The sequence below is a fragment of the Acomys russatus genome, chromosome 4 (genome assembly GCF_903995435.1).
Source record: "Acomys russatus chromosome 4, mAcoRus1.1, whole genome shotgun sequence".
Taxonomy (NCBI): domain Eukaryota; kingdom Metazoa; phylum Chordata; class Mammalia; order Rodentia; family Muridae; genus Acomys; species Acomys russatus.
This window is the reverse complement of record NC_067140.1, coordinates 40,895,077-40,914,755: the sequence shown is the minus strand read 5'-3', so window position 1 is coordinate 40,914,755 and position 19,679 is coordinate 40,895,077. Positions and strand designations below refer to the sequence as shown.

Here is a 19,679-nt window from a genome sequence, read left to right as displayed (position 1 = left end):
TCTGAGGAAGTGGGTGCTGGGATTCCATGGGAGAGTCCAAGAGTGGGCAGCTATATTGAGTTCTGAGGTTTGTATCACAAATACTGCCATTACACTGGAACCTGGTGAGGTTCCCAGTTGGAAAAAGGAAAACAATTTTCTCTGGTTGGCTGAAGAAACAGCTCTGGCAAGGCGTGTGAGTAAACAAGGCCCCAGCCGGCATGGTCAGGCTCTGTTAGGACTGGCCCTCAGGCTGGAGAGGCACCAGAGGGTCTAGAGGAAAGCCTGACAGCACGGCTGCAGCTCGGCCAGGTACTGGCAGGCTCTCGCCCTGAAGCCAGGCTCCCACGGCTTCCGAGGCCCCAGCTGGAGCCTGCATTAGCCACCAGGACAAAGTCTCAGGCCTGGGATACCCTCACTCACTTGGGTCAGAGTGGGTCAGCTTAACAGTACAGTGCTTGTCCAGTGAGCAGAAGGCCCTATGTTTAGCCTCCAGCACTAAAAAAGGAAAGGCTTCAATTTCTATTGATACTATTGATATGGTGGAGTGTATATAGTAAAATACTTTTGATATGCTGGAGTATGTAATTAAAGTCAGATGGGCCCGGGGGTGGGGGGTGGGGGTCCATGGGATAAGGCAGGTAAGTGTCCTGAGCCAGATCTGACTACCAGGATAACTAACACTGGGTGAGGAGCTGAGGGTTTACATTTCCAAGGCCTGTGTGTGCCACCCTGTTAGGCCTACTGTCCCCATTTACCCTCATCAGGAGCTGCCAGCCAGTCCTGGCACAGGTGCCCTTCCTTGGCCACAAGGCTGAGCCCACATACACTCCCTACCTTTCCACCAATCCCTGCTGCTCTCGGGACCATCCTACACCCGAGCGCGGCTCACTCTTAGGCTTCCGTCAGCTGGACTTTGGGCATCTTGGCCAAACACACAGTTAGAGCTGTCCCTCCCCAGGGCTGAGAGAAGGAGCGGGGGAGGCTCCACCACTAGGGCCAGAGACCCCGTGGTCTCTCCTCCCATCTGCAGGGAGGAGAGACCCGGGGTCTCTGGCCCATCTGTTCTTCCTTCCATGCCCCACCACTTTTCCATTTAGCAGCCAAGCTCCTACCAAGCCTCCTTGCCTCGAGTGCCTGTCACTTCCCACCTCTGTTGCCTTGAACACGCTGTCCACCCTCTGACTCCTCATCTACCAAGAGGGGAACAGACCTTGGACTATAACCTGAGGCTTAGGTGAGGGAGCAGGTGAAATGCTGAGCTAAGAAGTGTCTGGTGAACTGCCTGCTCCCATGCCTCATGCTGAGGTTAAGGGCCAGGACTCCCACAGTGGAAGGAGCACACCTCTGCAGACAGTGGCACACCAACGATCAATGCCACCCTCCACTGTAGCTTCCTGTGGCCTGGGGTTTAAGTCTTCATGCTATGGTGGCTTCTGGGATACCGTCTGTGTGGTCTGAGGTCTTACGTACTGTTGATACCCCAGCCTGGCTGCTAGCACTTCCAGGAAGTACTTTCCCCTGTCCTGTCTCAGTGAGGGTGGCCTCACCCTCTGAATTCCTCTATCCCAGAGTGGTTAATGCCAAACCAGTGACTAAGGAGTAGGTTGAGGAGTCCAGCACTGTATTTGGAGGAGGGTGCTTTCTGAAGGCCTCACACTATCCTCAAGCTCGTGAGCCTCCTGTCTCAGACTCTGAGGGTTGGAGCTGTAAGTGCATGTCACCATACCTGGCCTTAACTATGGTGGCACAGAGGGCCAGGCACTGTAGACAGTGTCTCTTTGTACTTCTGAGTGGTAGTGGGGAGATTAAGACCTCCCCCATGAGATCTTAATATGCCCAGGGCAAGGCAGGGACCAACACTACCTACCTGCTGTCTCTGTGTGGTCACAGCCCCGAAGTGGGTAAGGTCTCCAGGCCTAAGCAGCACCAACTCTCCCTAACACACACACACAGGCCTGAGCAGCACCAACTCGCCCTAACACACAAAGACACAGATACAGACTCACACACACACAGGCCTGAGCAGCACCAGCTTCCCCTAACACACACACACAGACATACACACACACATGCGCGCGCACACACATACACACAGGACTGAGCAGCACCAACTCCCCCTAACACACACACACACACACACACACACACACCTGAGCAGCACCAACTCCTAACACACACACACACACACACACACACACACACACACACACACACACACACACACACACACACACACGGGGGCTTTCTGGAAAGCTCAGACCCAACTGAATCTAGACCGTCCTCAAAGCTACAACTGGAGTTTCTGTTGCGCAGTCTAACCCTTATGCGAAGCCCTGCACTGGGACCTCTGCAGGCTGGACTGGCTCCCCATGCTTTCCCATGTGGCACAGGGCTGGCGTGGGCTCTTGGGAAGGGGGCAGCCTACGTGTACATCATGATCACCCAGTGGCCTGGACTACTGCACTTCCAGTAAGCTTTCAGCAGCTCACTCTAGAATGAGGCCTGCACACCTGCTGGGCAGTATGCGTTCATGCTTTACGTCTATGTGTATGCTGCCTGGATTCCTGAGGTAGGCTGGGAAGGCACAGCCTCACAGTGGATCAGTTTGGGTCAGGGGACAACTGGGTGGCTCACTTGGTGGTCATTGACCTAGAGGACAGAGGGACCAGATGGATGAGGCCCAGGATGGGCTGTGCAGAGGGACTTCCAAGGAGAGTACAGCTCTGAGGCCCACACACCTGAAAGATGTGGTACTTGATGTCGCTGATCTCAATGGTTTTGCTGCTGTCCCCACCTTGCTCTGATTTATTGGTCATTAAGGTCTTGAACCTGGAACAAGGAGACAAGGTAGGGTCTGAACATGGCCCAATCCATTGCTGTGCCCATAGCACTGTCACTTGAGCAGCTTCTGGGAGATGGAACACTACCTGAGGAGCAGGCAGTCATTTCTAATGTTTGGACTGACGGCTGGGCCCAGCTCTGTGCTGTCCCCATCCCTTCCCCTGCACAGTGACCTAGAGCCTGTGGTGGGAACACTGGCTCTTCATTCCAGACAGAACGTTCTAACAGTCAGCAGCAGTAACTAAGCAGGATGAAGCCCCTCAGAACTTCCCCTTGCATGCTGTACCGTGCTCCTGCTGCACCCAGTCCAGCCCATTTTGTACCCCAGGGGCAGGTGGGAGCTCTGTTGCTATGGGGCAGAGGCTATAATGTCCCCTCGTCCCTTTTCACCAACCCGACTGTAACCTTGTGTAGCTCTTTTTTCCAAAGTAAATGAAACAAGGTTTGGAAGTAAACAAGACAGTTCTGAGGAAGTTCCTGAAACTTACAAAAATCCTTATTGTCTCTCCCTAAGGTTATATAAGCAGCAATATCTGCTGGGAAGAATAGACTCTGGGCAGCTGGGCAAGTCAGGCCAGGAACTTGAGAGATGCAGCTTTCATGCACCCATGCTGGGGCTGCCTCTGGGACATCATGTTTCTTTAAGTAACCCCACCGCCTGTCGCCCCCAAAACCCCCACTGTTTTTCTAAGCTAGTCTTAGGTAGAACCATTATTGGTGTCCCATCTGGGGTGGATACTTGCTTGTTTATCTATCCAGGAGACTCACACAACACACTTCATTGCTTAAGAGAACGGCAGGTGTCCCTGGGGCCAGGGCTGCTACCCAGGCTGCCTACCTGTTAGATGCTGTCACCAAAAGGACTTTGTGTGCATAAAACAGCTTTCCTTCCACTAGGAAGGTGACATCTGACATCTCCTTGTTGTTCAGAAAGTGAGGATCTGTGGGTGGGAAGACAAAGACAGTGGCAGGTTATGTACCCCCAGGGTTTCTAGGAGGTCTAGGGTGGGATGAGGGCAGGGGACATGAAGTGAGGAATAGAGAAACTGAGGCCTTGGCACTTGGAGACAGAAAAGGAGGCAAGAGCGATAGGGGGAAAGGGGAGAATGCGAGGGGGACAAGCCCCAGTGGGGACAGGCACACACCTAGCCTGGCTGGCAGGGTCTTCCGGATCTCTGGGATGCTAGGGATGGGGCTGGTGCCATAGCAGTGCATGAAGATGGTGGCCAGCTGTTGGAGGACGGAGTCGTTCTGTAGGGAGAGGTGGGATGGACCGTCAGCTCATGCACGTGGCTGCCTCAGGCCAGCGTCAGAGCAGTGTGTTCCCACTGGATCTGACATGGCCAGAATGGCTTGTCACTTCATCTGTGATTTCCCAAGTGGCTGTTTTGGCTGGGCTCCAACCTGGACTGCCATGTCCTCTGCCCTCTGGCAGCCATGCATGTAACTCTGGGTGGTGGGGTGGTGTCTGTCCATGCATGGGGGACGTCTGTGCATGTATATTTATTTATTTATTTATTTTTAATTTTTTGAGGCAAGGTCTTTCTGTGTAGCCTTGGCTGTCCTGGACTCACTTTGTAGACCAGGCTGGCCTCGAACTCTCAGCGATCCAGCAGCCCAGCCCGCACGTAAATTTATATGGCCACCTTAGGACCTGGAGCGCAGAGTTCTATGAGTCCCAGGCTGAGGCTGCTGGGCCCCACTTACTTTGCTGGTCTTGAGGATGTCAAACATGAGCTGCAAGCCTTCCGTGACCAGCTCCTCGTTGTACTCTTCCTCCTTGATGGAGCTGAAATCCCTCAGGAGGCCCTGTACCACTGAGGACCGGGACTGTGAGAAGGAGGTCCGCAGGGACTCTATCCAGATGTGCAGCTTCCAGGGCACACCTGGCCAGAGAGAGGGCAGCTGTCACTCCCTCCCAGGAAAGTATGGCCTCTCCATTGATGCCTCATGGCCTGGGAACGCCTGACACCCCTCACCCCTGAGTGCTCTGTGCCCCTCAGCTGAGCCTTGTGGACAAAGCTTAGATTTTCTGTCAGGCCACAGAGTGCTTTGGCTTTTCATCAGATGACATGGAGAAAGGCCTTCGGCCAAGTTCAAGGCCTATTGCTTGTTGGTCCCTAGAATTATCTGCTGAGAAGAACCCATTCAAGAGGATGACCAGATGGACCCAGAAAACACGCAGGACACTCAAGGACACAAAGCTCTCCTGTCTGGAAGCCTGAAATGGACTGGTTCCCATTCTGGAGGTATCTGCAGCACCCAGCTCACTTTTACATCTGGGTACTGTGGGCACATGAGTATTTCCTAGAGTTCCCTGCAGTGAGTCTGGGGCCATGGGGCAACTTAAGACTAGGGTGTGAAATTGGTGATAAAACCCAGTTATATCCCAATGCTGCTTCTGGGTTTTGATGGCCAGGCCCTAGGACAGTGGTTCTCAACCTGGGGTGTGTGTGGGGGGAGTGGGGGGTTGTCAAATCACCCTTTCACAGAGACCACCTAAGACCACTGGAAAAATGGATATTTACAATATGACTAATAGTAGTAGCAAAATTACAGTTATAAAGTAGCATTGAAAATTTCATGGTTGGGGTCACCACAACACAAGAAGTGTATTAAAGGGCCATTGCATTAGGATGAGATGTGTGCATTTGGCCCCATAACACTGCCATGCCTGGTGCACTAGCTGACAATATCCTATTCTTAGTTGAGGATGATCAGCACCAAACCTACAGAGAGGTGGGAAGCGAACCTTGGTGAGATCACATGGTGCACAACTAACATAGGATCTGGTGCAGTGCATCCTGCTGACAAGCCTCCATGGGCAACCCAGAAGTCCACACACAGGTTCACAGATCCCAGGAGTGGAAAGCTGGCTGAGCAACCAGGCACACTGGCATCTTAGTCATCTTCAGGGTCCTATACACCCGTGATGTTCCATTGGAGAGGAGTGTGGGTTTGTGAGCAGAAGGCTGGGGCCTTGAGAGCCATAGAGGGACTGTTGCCATGTACCTGTGTGTGTAGTGCAGGTGTGCACTGTGTGTTTGTTTCTGTGCAAGCGTGTACACCCACACAAACTCACCCAGTGCCCTCAGCTCCATGGTTATGTCCACGTAGCCATGCTCGGCACTGTAGTACATGGCTTCCTGCAGGGCCTTTGTGCGGGTTCGGCTGAGCCTCACAGGCCCCTCGCTGCTGCTGCCCTGGCTCGATGTGTCGCTCTCCTCCACACCCTCAGCTAGGATTTCTTCTAGGGACAGCACATCTGCTTTAGCCTGCTGTGGCTGAGTCAGGAGCTTCCTCAGGACATTCCTGTAGGCCAAGATAGCAAGATAAGCCCTGAGGTCCCCAAGATGGATGGACAGAGCCTACCTGAGTTTCTAGAGTATTATGGCTACGATGGGCTACTTCAGGGCAGCTGGGGGCTCTCAGCATTCCTCATCCACAGGCACGTGGAAGAGCCAAAGACCCTACCTTTCTTCTCTCCTGGTACGACTGAAGCTCTGCACTTGGCTGTGTGAACCTCTCCTAGCCCTGGCTGACTTTCTACCTTAATACTGAGTGCTAGGATCACCCTCTCCTGGGGCTGGTGGTGGGCTGATGCAGAGGTAGCGGACACACCATCAGATGCACACAGAGCATGGCACGGCAGTCCCTCCTGAGTAACTCCCCCCACAGTGAACAAAGCCCCCACCCCTTGCTGCTCTCCTCCCGTGCATTAATGAGGAAGGTGTGGGGTCTAGAAGAAGGTACAGGGGCAGGCCCTGTGGCGGTGGAGGGCACAGCAGGGACATGAGTCTAGCGGTGAGAAGACACCCTAAACTGCACACTGGCATCTTGCCTGCCAGCCTTTCTTTTTTGTTCCCTTCCCTGCCCTCTATACTCTATTCCTAGGACGCCTAATGGCTCTGGTTTCAGCCTGCTGTTGCCAGTCACAAGGCCAGGCAGGCCTGCCATCTGTTCCTGGAGCTACCAGCAGCCTCTCCATGTGCTGAATGGAAGCGCTGGGGGATACTCTGGGACTACCACAGACACTGGTCAATCTCCAACTTCACAAAGGACTGTGGTCCCGAGTGGCTCTGGCAGCTACAGGAATAACTTTTTAAAAAAGGAATGGCTGCCCCAACATAGGAGGTGCAGGTCCCAGTCAGTGCCAGTGTATAGGGACCCAGCAGCTGTCCCTTGTTTCCAGGTCTCCAAAGTCTTGGGCCTCCACACTGACTGAGAAGCTACATCATCCTGGCTGACACGCACTTGAGCTCTGGTTTCAGGAGAGGTCAGCAGGCAAGCATCCCAGGGTCTGTACCTGTGGCCATGGGCAGCTGAGTGGCTGAAGCAGTTCATATCCTCATGGAGGGAAGAGGCCATGCCATTGGCTTCCAGCATGCTGAGCAGGGGGTCAGCACCCCGGCTCAGTAGCAAGCTGACCAGCTCATAGTTCCCTGAAAAGACAAGGTGGTGGTACCCAGTTTGATGAGATTGTACCTGAGTAGGGAAACCTAGATGGGGTAGTCAGAGGGTCTCCAAAATCTGATCCTTGGAATAAGTGGAAGGAGACCCAGTGACAATGAGGGGTGATAACATGGATACAAGTAGGAGAAGTGGTTGTGTCCTATCACCAGGGCCCTGGCCAGGTCCTCAGGAGGAGAGGGCTCCCAGCCCTACTGGACCCTATGCTCAGCAAAAACATTGCAGGGGGGGTGTGGGGGTGCAGGGAAGGAGCCCCTTTCCAGTATCTTAGAAGGATACACCTTAAAGGTTCCCAGAGATAGCCGATAGTTCAGTGACCTGCCTGGCTGACAAGGCTACCATGTCATAGAGAACTTGTTGGGTAGGAGAGCAGTGTACCTACCAGCTGCAGAGGCCAGCTGCAGGGGTGTCTCGGCATAGCTGTCTTCCCCACTGTTGACTGCTGAGCCCTCGACGTGAGCACCAGCATCTAGCAGCAGCTATCAGGCACAGGAAGAAGACACTACTCAGCACAACAGGGTGCCTGGGGAGGGATGGAGTGCTCTAGGGGACAGGACTTTAAGTCTCTCCAAACATGTGATCAAGAAATAGCTCACACCTGCAGCAGCAGCGGACACACCGGGGTCTGAGGACACCTGGTTAACCTCGGGGATCTCCACCTCTACAATCTGCACCTTTACTCCACCATGCACCAGAGCCCCTCAACTGTGATGTGACTACCTTGCAACTATTTTTCTCTTCTCAGTACCTTCCCACCCATCAGCTTCAGAGACTTTCTGGAGGACTCACATGGATGGGTAAACAGGAAGTGTCACCTGCAATCCCTAGAGCAGTAGCTCTCAACCTACGGGTCTACCAGATGTCCTGCACAGCAGATATTAACATTATGATGCATAACAGCAGCATAGTTAGTTATGAGGCAGCAACAAAAATAATTTCATGGCTGGGGTCACCACAACTTGAGGAACTGTATGAAAGGGCTGAAGTATTAGGAAGGTTGAAGGAAGCAAGGTCCTGAACAGTAGCAGGTTTAGATAGCATAGCGTTGGCCACTGACTGGCGTGGCTGGGACCTTAGTCTTCCCTATCTACAAAGCGGGAGGGAGAGGAATGCCTTCAAACATTACTGCGATTAAATGATATGATGCCCAACCCACCGAGGGCTCATTAACAGCAGCGCTTGGACTCCTCCCTGGAGAGGCTTAGCGGCTAGCCAGGCTGGCAAGAGCTGGGGAGAGGCAGAATGTCTCAGCCTAGCCAGGAATGTAAGCGGCTCATCCCAGCAAGGACAGCTTTGCCAGGGGTCAGAAGAGGCAGGCTCATCTGATCCCAAAGGGTCAGGGGTACTGCCTGCATTCTGCTGTAGAGGGGGCTTGCTTTTCACACTCCCAGGCTCCTGGAGACACACCTCAACATCTCTGACCACCCCTCCCTGGCAACCAGATGTGAGAAGCCCAGGGGAGCTCCAAGATCCCCTGTAGGGCGTGGGGACAGGGACGGCCTGTATCTTCTGGAGACTAGTCAGTCAGAAACCAGATGTGCTCGCTGCCGGGGCAAGGCAGTTGGGGTGGAGACCTTCCTGTTGGATGAAACTGGGCACCAGGCCAGCCCAGGGGACAGCCCACAGGCTCAGCCTGGACTGAGGCTGTAAGTCTGCTCAGGCCCCTGGGAAGGCACTGACTACAAAGCAGTCTGGGTATAGTAGCCAACTGGGCAACAACCACCTACACGCTGTTGGCCGCATGCCAGGCTATGCTGACTATCTTAGGTAAGCCTGACTGTACTACTCAGAGACCTTGCATCCTGGAAAAGGAGCAGGGAGTGATTGCCACCCAGGGGGCAGCTCTGTGAACTGAGTGTCATGTCACTGTGATGCCGGCTATGGCGGCCCACGTTGAGGTGGGCAACAATCAGGCTTAGCTCAACTTCTGAGCTGTGCCATCTGCCTTTTCTCAGGAAATGGGAGATGGGGAGGGGAAGGACTAGAAGGACACCATGATACAGAGCCAGCTCTGAGGAAAGAGCTTGTGCACAGAAGAGGGTTGCAGGTGTAAAATGGAGTAGACTAAAGTCTAGGTCTTTCAGAACTCACTATGAGAGACGCTCTTGGGCCGGCTCTCCTCTTTCAATTACCCTAACCCCACTCCTGAGGTGAGTCAGGTGAGCTCTATTGGTCAGGGGGGCCCTGGCCTGGAGCCCACCTGGGAAGCTGAGGCACATGGCGCACCTCACAGGAGCTCACCTGCACTACAGAGATGTGCCCATGCAGCACCGCAAATGTCAGTGAGGTCCAGTGTCTGCTGTCCGGGTGGATGGAAGGATGCCTAGGAGAGTTGCTTGGAACCTGAAAAATATAACAAATCATCACTATTTCCTCCACAGGTGACATTCCAGAGCAGATGACGTGGGTACTATGCTACAAAGATGGTAAAATTAAGCGTATCTGCATTTGCTTAGTAATGTCTGCTGAGAGCACTTGTGTAGACAAGGTTCAAAAGAAAAGAGTAAGTCTACAACTAGTGATGTCTACCTGAACAAAAGAAAACAGAAGGGGAGTACTTTATGCATCAGAAGGAGGCAGCGACAGGATTAATCTGGTAACAGAGGACAAGGGCTGTGAAAATGAAATTGCGGCCATTCTCTCTCTGCTCATCTCCCTCTGCAGTCCAAATCTAGAGGGAAGTGCTCTTCATTCTCACCACCATCTCTCTTTCTCTTGGCTTGTTTTCAGACAGGGGTTCCCTATGTATCCCAGGATGGCCTCAAACTTGGGATGACAGGCACGGGCCACCACCACACAGGCCTGGCTCTTTCCTTTTGTCTTTGTGCACATGTTCCGTCTAATGAGACATCTACTGAGCATGTCTAAAATACCACACCCAGCCTGGCTGCCGGAGATCTTGGAGTGGCCTCTAAGCGGGTTAGGGCCTGGAGCAGGAGTTTCCTTTTACCTGGATGTCTAAGTTTGCTCCAGCATCAATCAACATCTGGACCATGGCTTCATCCCCAGCAGCGCAGGCATACATTAGCGGCGTCATACCCTGGGAATCAAAGGCAGATGCTGAATCATCAGACACAGAAGACAGCATCACACACCCTGCAGATCTCCGCCCAGTTGCTCCTTGGGAGTTATCCTGTGCTTTGTGCATCTTAAACTCCCAGGGCCCAGGGCACTGGAAGGCTAATGAGGGAACATTTCCACAGGCACCATGGACAGCATAGGGGTAAACATTCGTGGCCTACAAGGTGGGTACTGTAGTCAATTCCGGGCCTAATGTGTTCATCTCTCTGCCTTAGTGTCTTTATCTTAGAGTGAAGAAACTGTGTGCCTCTGTTCATTGTGGAAGGGTATCAGCAAACACTGAGTGCTCAGTACATACACTGTAGGCTTACAACCCCAAGTGAGAGCTAATTAACAGTACCTGTCATGCTACACACGAGAATACATGGCAGGCCAGTGCCTGGACTCACTGTAGAAGTGACTTATACGCAGCAGTTCCTTTAATCACTGTGCTGTTCCTATGGGCGGGCTTCTATTGTTATGCTCATTGTATGCTCATTGAGAAGGGGACTTGACTGTCCAAGGTCTGATATCAAGCAAGACCTGGAACTTGGATCAGAACCCAGGTCTACGTGAGTTGTTGACACTTGTGCTCAGCAGCATCTTTGGAGGTGTTTGACCATGTCTAGTGCTAATGAGCAGTCCAGAGCACACTGCAAGCTGTGTCCACTCCCTCGCTGTATCTATGTGAGCAGTTAGTAGGGCTGCCTCCCTGACGGGGAGCCTGATGGCAAAGGCAATGGTGGAAAAGTGCATTCCACAGCTGGATCCTGGCACGCGTTTGTCTGGTGCTCTGTGATATTATTTATTAGGTTATTTGTGTGGAGAAAAGATCGTCTCAGCTCATAAATCTTTGTCTAGTTCCTGGAGATAAGGAAATGGCTTGAGATTAATCATGGGGCGAGCAGACTGTTTACCTATGCATCTGTCTGTAAATACCAACGTTCAGGGAGTGACAATGCTGAGCGTCTACAGAAAAGCCAGTGACAGCATGATGGAAATCTGGCTCTGTTCCACACTTCACACACACACACACATACACACACACACACACACAGAGAGAGAGAGAGAGAGAGAGAGAGAGAGAGAGAGAGATGCACATGCACACATACACAGGCATGCACACACACATACACACATGCATGTGCACACATACACAAGCATGTGCACACACACAGAGACATGCGCATGCACACACAGAGGCATGCACACACACAGGCACGTGCACACATGCATGTGCACACACACACACACACACACACACAGACATGCACGCATGTGCACGCACACACCAGGTACATCATGACTCTTCTCTCCACACATCTGTACACACTCAGAGCATAAACCTGGCCAGGAGCTGGGGAAGGGAAGCTACTTTTTTGTGCTGTCCTCACTCAGGCACACACATGGGGCTAGAGACCAGATTTCAGGGCTAATCACCATTGTTTTGAAAGCAATGCAACAGCAGGAATAATCATATCAACCAGAACCACAGTGAACATCTACTGGCACTGACGGAAAGTTCTCCCAACGGCTCTACACGCAGGTGCTGCTGTTCCACCATGGAGGCGAGGAAAGCAAGGTCCTTTTGGTGGCAGGGCAACTTGTCAAGGTACCTCAGCTGTGACGTGGTAGACTAAAGCCGTCCAGCAATTGAAGCCTAAGTGCCTGGGCTTCGACATTACATGCCCTGCGGAAGCACTCATTGGGAAGAAGGCTTCCACAGGGACCCTGCGTCTGTGCCTGCACCCTGGCTGCGTGCCTCATCTGCTGCTCTAGTCTCTGTGTGGCAGTGTCATTTCATCTGACCCAGGGCTTGACCCTCCATGGTAGCCTGGCTGTCCCCTGGCTTCTGGGCGGGCCTTCCAAACCGCACAGTGCTATTTGGAACGCAGCAACTGATTCCCAGAACAGTGCCACATAAACGCTCGGCAGCGGGCGTGGGCTGGAGTCTTCTGACTCTGCAGGTGCCTCAACCGTCTCTTCTATAAATCTGAATTCACCCCGCCCTCTGTATTTCCTACCGTTTCTCCTGTTTTGCCCCTTGTAACTTCTCATTATTGCACTCTTTCTTTTATATATTTGTCATCCACCTCATTATTTTCTCTTTTGATGCTGGAGACTGAACTAAGGGCATTGCACATGTTAGGAAAATACTCCTGAGCTACAGCCTCAGCATTCAGTCTTGTTGTGATAGGAACTCAGTTTGTAGTCCATACTGGCCTTGAGCTTGTGAGCACCCTTCCACAGCTTGCTGAGTACTGGTTCCAGTTGTTCCACACTCCCACACTCCTGGCTTATGTGCTGGTTTTCTTACTCTCCTCATCAGTGTCATCCCATGAGAATAAGTTTCCTCTGGAGCTACTGAGTGGCTGGCGTGCGCGCGTGTGCGCGCGCACACACACACACACACACACACACACACACATCCACATGCCAGTGATTACACTCCACAGCTTGCTACTGAGCTGTCTCTACTGGGTTTTTCCTTAACCCTGCCTCATCCAGAACAGCTGCCAGCCTTCCAGCCATGGAAACAGAATACATACTACCATGGTTGTCCAGGGGTACAGGGGATGCCCAGGCTAGCCTCTGTCAGGAGCTTGAAGCTCAGAGCTGACCAGGATGCAGGGACTAGGACTATTTCTCCTACCCCAGCGATGTGTCAAGTCTGAGTTGGTCTCTAAGGCTGGCCTAGAAGAGTTCACAGAAGGTACCTGGTCATCCATTGTGTTCACCCCGTCTGGGCCCAGGGCCTCGATGGCCTGGCTGATGAGGTCTGTTCTCCCACAGTTGAGCATGCGGAAACCCAGGTCCTGGTTGAACCGCTCAGTAGCAGCTCGAGCATCCAGCCTCCGGAAGGAACTGAAGCAGCACTCGGGTCTGCCCAGGAGAGAGCAGGAGGTGTGTGAGTGAGACTGCAGCACGAGGCCCAGCTGGGCCTGGCTGGGTGGGAGAACTGGACTGTGCAGCGGTCGGCCATGACTGGCCTTGCTCTCTCTGTTCTTGCCCTAGAGCAGTGGTTATTCAACCTTCCTAATGCTGCGACCCTTTAATACAGTTCCTCATGTTGTGGTGACCCCTGACCATAAAATTATTGTCATTGCTACTTCATTGCTGTTTGGTTTATTGTTATGAATCATATGTAAACATTTTTTGAGACAGGAGAGGAATTAGGTTGAGAACCGCTGCCCTTAGAGAGTGCAAAGTGTGGCTTCTCTATACATGGGCTAAGGCACTGGACTGAGCTCTTAAGGCCTGTCTACTGTCAGGGATCAAATTCTTAGATCAAAATAACCTATCAAGGGACCCCACTGAGGAGAAAGAAGCTCATCGCGGGCCAGTGCCTGGGCCTTAGCACTTGGCCACTACATAATCTTTCACAAAGCAGGTTGACCTTTAGCCCATGATGTGGCCATTGTGGCCAATATCTATCTTTGCTCCTCGGTGTCCCTTCAGGTTGCCTGGTTAGGCCCTAAAGTATCAAAGACATGTCAGGAAGAGGCTTAGAATGCCATGAACAATCAACACAACCTACTAAGAACCATCATAGTAAAACCTCTATTTACACAGGGCAAACCGGACTCATTTATTCTAATAGAATAAATTCTAATAGAATAAATGAGTCCTTTAAGTAGGTCAAAGTATGGGAAACTCATGAACCTGGTTTGGGCACAGCTGGGAAACAAGGCACCCTCAGGCCAGGGATGGCCAGCAGGAGCTCCCCCTTGAGTTTCTGCAGCAGACCTGTCTACAGGAGGGTTACCGTGGGAGGCATGGAGCACAAGTTTGGGGAACGTATGAACCTGGTCTCAAACTTAGGCACTTCTATGGGCGAGCTGCTGTCCCCGCGACCTGCAGTCTCTTCATCTGTAACTGGGCGGGCATCAGAGCCCTCTTTAAAGTTGTCACAATGACCAAGATATCAGGCAGAAAACAGAAGAGCTCAGCACAGGGCCTGACACAAGGAAACCGTGGTGGATAGAGGAACAGAGAAAAAAACCTCCCCAATCAGTCAGGACCCCAGACCCGCCCTGTGCGTGCTCTCCAGCCCACTGGTCACAGCTAAGGCCTAGAACAAAGCTGTTCCCACACCTGGCTGTGGCATTTGTGGCGGATACTTAGTGCAACTCAGGTGCCCTTTAGCCTTGCTCCGAGGCCCACCCAGCCACTACAGGAAACAGGAAAGCAGAGGGGTGTTGTAGGCGTTAGGGCATGAATGCTACGTTCCCCTTCTTTCAGGTTCCATACTTGAGCTGGCGGGGCTCACAGTCCAGGCCTGGCAGCAGCAGCCGGGCTGCCTGCCGGATATCACCACTGTCCACGGTGAGGCTGCGGCGGTGTTCTGCGTAGGTGATTGCTACGCGCATCCATTCCATCAGTGGTGGCAGCAGCATGAAGGGCCTGTGAGGAAGCAGAGAAAGGTCAGGTCTGAGCGCAGTGCTTCACCGTACACAGAAGGGGGCTCCTCCGCACAGGGCCTCAGAGAGTAGCCTGGCAAGGCTCGCTTTATCCTTCAGAGCTCAGTGCCAATACTGCCTCTGTCCAGGCAGCCTCTCAGGTCTACTATTACAGCCCCCTAGAACTCTCCTGCAGGGTGGCATGTGTCCTGTCATTCTAACTGGCCTACGGTAAGGAAGGATGCCTTTCTCATCTCTGTATTTACCCAGCCTGGGTCCTGACCCAACAGGTTATCAACAAATGTATGTTGACAAGACTGAGACTGTGGATTAGCACCTGTTACTCAGCACAACACGTGCAGGTTTTTACTTGGACCAAGTCATGTTTCTTCTAAGAATGGCATCGATCTATCACACCTGGAGCCGAGGGTGGTGGCATACACCTATAATCCCAGCACTTAGGAGATGGAAGTAGGAGGATCAGGAGTTCAAGGCTACCCTTGGCTATAAAGTAAGTGTGATGATACCCTGGGCTTCAGAAGCCCTTGTCTCAAAAAAAAAAAAAAAGTTTCTCATTTTCAAGGGCATGGTGTTGATTTGTGTAGAAAGTGGGACTATTTAGGAGAACTTGTGTAATCTAGGAAGGAAAAAGGCCATGAATCATCACTGTCTGAGCTACCCCGATTAAAAATGTCCACTTGAAATCCTCCCAAATATCTGTGAATTTTCTGATTCTTGCATTATGAGGCTGGAGGGCAGCACAGAAGGACACTTCCACATACATCCTTAGGCCACAGAGAAGGATTTACTTAAAACGTTAGCACTTAGAGGATGGTCCCTCATGCTTCTCCACTGTTAACAACACAGCAAAGAGCGGAATATAGCCATCAAGTTCTGTGTGTGTGTGTGTGTGTGTGTGTGTCTCACTATGCAGTGTATGTCTCACTATGGGTCTCACTATGTAGCCTAGGCTGGCCTCTAACTACTCATGTTAGCCTCCTAAATTTTGGGATTGCAGGCATCACCAAGCCTAGCTATGCTATTAAACCGCTGGTTGTCAACATTGTTAGTGCTGCAACCCTTTAATACAGTTCCTCATGTTGTGGTGACCCCCAACCATAAACTTATTTTTATTGCTACTTCATAACTGTAATTTAGATACTGTTATGAGTCATAATGTAAGTATTTTGGAGATAGAGGGTTGTCAAAAGGGCCGTGACCCACAGGTTGAAAGCTGCTCTAAGGCAAGCTCCAAGGGGATGTTCAGGAAGCACAAGCCCTCGTCAGAGGTGGTCCTCACTCATTCCTTCTCCCCATGTGTGCCCCATCAGCTCACTAAACAGAGGATAGTGTGGATAGCCTCAGAAATTGTATACTGAGGAAAGGCTGAGTCTCCATTGCATCACCCTGATTAGAGACTAGAATATTGAAAACTACACTTCCCAGACTCCTTTGCATTTGGGGTTCTAGATGCAAATCTAGTTTTATAAGTAAAATCCTGCTTTATAAGATCCTGGAAGTAACTGGAGGCAGAGGCCAGCTTTGTGTCCCTGCTGTTTTTGCCAGCAGACCAGGTGACAGGAGGCATGAAGTCTTTCTCTTTCTCTAGCATTCCTTGTGTCCGGGCTCTATTTGTCTTGTGTGCTAGAGGCAGAGACAGCAGTAGTGAAAACAACAAAGGCTCAGTCCTAAATCACTTCTCCCAGGACTGAACTGCTCAAACCCAGTGCAGAGCTGTTCCTGGAACCGTGGTCTAGACTCTGCTCCCTAAGTCCTTTGTGCGGTTTGGTTAGTGTCTAAATCCCTGTATTAGGTCCCATCCTGTTTAAAATACCTAAAGTGATTTGTGTTTCCTGAATTGAACCTTGATTAACACTCTAGAAATCTAGATTATCCCTCAGCCTCTAAGGTGGAGATTAGTGAATGCCTTGTCTCCAAACAAAGCTGACTTTGACACAACAACCAACCTGTTCAGGTCAAGGATGGCTTACCCACCCCCACCCTCCCCCTGTGGTCCTTAGGCAGGCAAAATGATAAGCCATCCGTGCTCTTTCTGCTAACATCCTGTTCCTGGGCCGGGTTTTCCAGAATACTGTTTCTTTTCCACTAATTCATCCTGCCCACTGGGCATGGTAAGAAGAGCAAGCCTGCATTATGTGATATTCTGGAAAATCCCTATAAAAATTCCCATCTCCACAGCCATGCTACAGGCTCAGATTGGAAAGATGTGGGGGAGTGAGATGGAGAGTGACTGATGTGTGTCTTCCTCAATGTCTCTCTCAGTTTCCCCATCCCACTTTTTGCTGCTTCCCAAAGCTGAAGTTGGCTCCCTTTTGTGCTGAAAGGCAGTTGGCTGCAGGGCTGAGGCCAGGAGCCCCAGTCAGGCTGAAGAAAGCCCCTCTGTACAGCCGTCTGCCTGCTGAGATAATGCTGGATCCAATACCTCACAGTGACCATCTTGGGTATTTTTGGTCTCAAGTCCCTTTTTACACTACAGAAAGTTACTGAAACCCTCAAAAGGCTATATTGACCTTATTCTATGATGCCAACAAAAAGTAAAACAGAGAAAATGCGAAAACACATAAACACATGAGCATTCCAAAAGCTAGCACAGTGCTAATATCACCTCAAAAACCATCGGAGCCAGGTGTGGTGGCGCACGCCTTTAATCCCAGCCCTTGGGAGGCAGAGGAAGGCGGCTCACTGTGAGTTCGAGGCCAGCCTGGTCTACAAAGTGAGTCCAGGACAACAAAGGCTACACAGAGAAACCCTGTCTCGAAAAACAAAAAGGAAAAACAAACAAACAAAGCCATTGGAAAACTCCCTTGGTCATTGTGAAAACCAAACATCCGGTGCTTTTCAAGCTGGAATGTGGTGCTGCACGCCTGTATCCCAGCACTTGAGGAGGAATAGGCAGGTGGATCTCTGTGAGTTTGAGGCCAGCCTGGTCTACAAAAAGAAGGAAACAAACAAAACCCATATTCTTTTAAAATAAATTTGACTCTCTACTCTCCCAGCAAGTGTTTTGGGTGTTCTAAGGGTGGTCACAATTTGAGGACTTCTGCCTCAAAAGACCACACCAGGTACCTGTGCTGATTAGGAGTTTTTATTTGTTTGGTCTTTTTTGGTGAGTGGGGCTGGGGGGAGACAAGGTCTCACTATGAAGCCCTGAAACCCCTGGCTAGGTCAGAACTCACTATATAGACCAAGCTGGCCTCAAATTCACAGAAATCTGCTTCCCTCTGCCTCTTGAGTGCTGGGCTTAAAAATATGTGCCACCATACGGGGTGCCACTGAGCCAGGGGTTAGTTTTCATTGTCAATTTGACATAGCCTGGAGACAGTTGGGACAAAAGACTCTCAATTGAGGGATTGCCCAGGTCAGATTGGCCTGTGGTCATTGTCTGTGAGAAACTGTCTTGATCAAGGACTGATGTGGGGGAACCTAGCTCACTGTGGGACAACAGCATCATCCCTAGGCAGATAAGTCTGGACAAGCTACCAAGAAAGCCAGCTAAGCACGAGGCAGTAGGCAACGCTCCTCCGTGGTTCTTGGCATCTGCTTGGCTACTCGTCCTGGCTGCCCTCAGTGACAGACTGTAACTTGTGAGATGAGATAGTCAGGGTGTTTGATCATGGCAGGAGAAAGGACAGCTAGCATAGTGTGTAAGGACAACACTGCCCATGGCTGGAAACCCTGTCCTGGTGGCACACAGTCCAGTGAGCACTGAAGTGGCACAGGGCTTTCACATACACTCCTGAGGACACTGCATATTTGTGGGCAGCATCCTTACTGAAAGGAAGTTCTAGTGGCTTCAGTGCAACCGAACTGGTTATGGACCCTCAGGCAGGCCACTGCCTTTTATGGGTCTGGCCGTCTGATAAAGGAGGGTTGCATTAATGTCCATTCATGTGTTTCAACTCCCTCTTCGTTGCAGTAACCTACAGCCCAGAGGCAGAATGGATGGTTCTGGAGGGAGACTGGCTGGCTGGTCACACCTGTGTGACTACACAAATAGCTTCACCTCTTATAGTCACAAATTCTGTATGAGCAAAATGGGTCTAAATTATAGGAGAACCTTCCAAGGCAGCTGTAAGTTGTACACAGAGTACTTAGCAGAAGAACACTGAGAACGTGGTATGTTCTCCATAAACGTTAACTATTCTTACCACTTTAGTATCTGTTGATAAAGAAAACACAGAATAGAGAGGAAAAAAAAGGCCATAGGAATCTGGCCCTATTAAATGCCTCAGCTCCAGCCTTCTTGCAGGCCAGCTGACTCCCTGTCTTCTCCCTGCCAGCAAGCATAAACACGTAAGCCTGCAGGCAGGATGCCCACTATCCACTCCAGCCCAGCTCATAAAACAGAGAAAACAAATGCAACCACTATGCTGAGAGGGAGCTACATACTTCTGGAGGCACAAACTCTTGCCTTGGCAATGAAGAAACTCGCACAGGAGAAGAGGTGACTGCAAGAAACAGTCACAGAGGCTTGTGGGTCACTGATGGGTGGTGGTGGGTTGCTACTTTAAGGCATCTGCAGTCCCCAACACACCCTGCATGCTGTTTGTGCCTAATCTAAACACCACTGCACACACAGTCTGCTGCTGTGATGAACAAAGCAACTTAACAGAGTCACTGGCTTTTTCTTTTTTTCTTTTTTTTAGCAGCTGTCTTTGTGGGCATTAAGAACATAAAAAGAAGAGAACTGACTCCCAAAAGCTGTCTTCTGACCCCCTGCACACACATGCTGTGGCACTCTCTGCCCCCAAATAAACACATGAATGCAATAAAGACATTAAACAAATAATAGAAAACTACTGGGCTAATGGTAGAGTCAGCCTTGAATTTAACCCCCAGCACAGCAAAACAAAAAAACCAAACAGAACAAGTTACTATCTTGGGAGAGTCCATAAAACACGTCAG

The 19,679-nt window shown here is 51.1% G+C and overlaps 1 protein-coding gene across 1 annotated transcript in view; it reads right to left on the bottom strand.

Annotated features, from left to right (window-relative positions):
* Positions 1-19,679, bottom strand: part of Abtb2 (ankyrin repeat and BTB domain containing 2) — a 157,921-nt gene that overhangs the window by 2,670 nt on the left and 135,572 nt on the right. The window contains exons 4-14 of the mRNA XM_051144256.1: positions 14,605-14,757; positions 13,071-13,236; positions 10,244-10,333; positions 9,535-9,636; positions 7,676-7,772; positions 7,130-7,265; positions 5,906-6,135; positions 4,531-4,709; positions 3,969-4,074; positions 3,662-3,764; positions 2,721-2,811 (exon numbers count right to left, since the gene is read on the bottom strand). Of these exons, the coding sequence (XP_051000213.1) occupies positions 2,721-2,811; positions 3,662-3,764; positions 3,969-4,074; positions 4,531-4,709; positions 5,906-6,135; positions 7,130-7,265; positions 7,676-7,772; positions 9,535-9,636; positions 10,244-10,333; positions 13,071-13,236; positions 14,605-14,757 (1,453 nt within the window). The remainder of the gene's footprint in view (positions 1-2,720; positions 2,812-3,661; positions 3,765-3,968; positions 4,075-4,530; positions 4,710-5,905; positions 6,136-7,129; positions 7,266-7,675; positions 7,773-9,534; positions 9,637-10,243; positions 10,334-13,070; positions 13,237-14,604; positions 14,758-19,679) is intronic.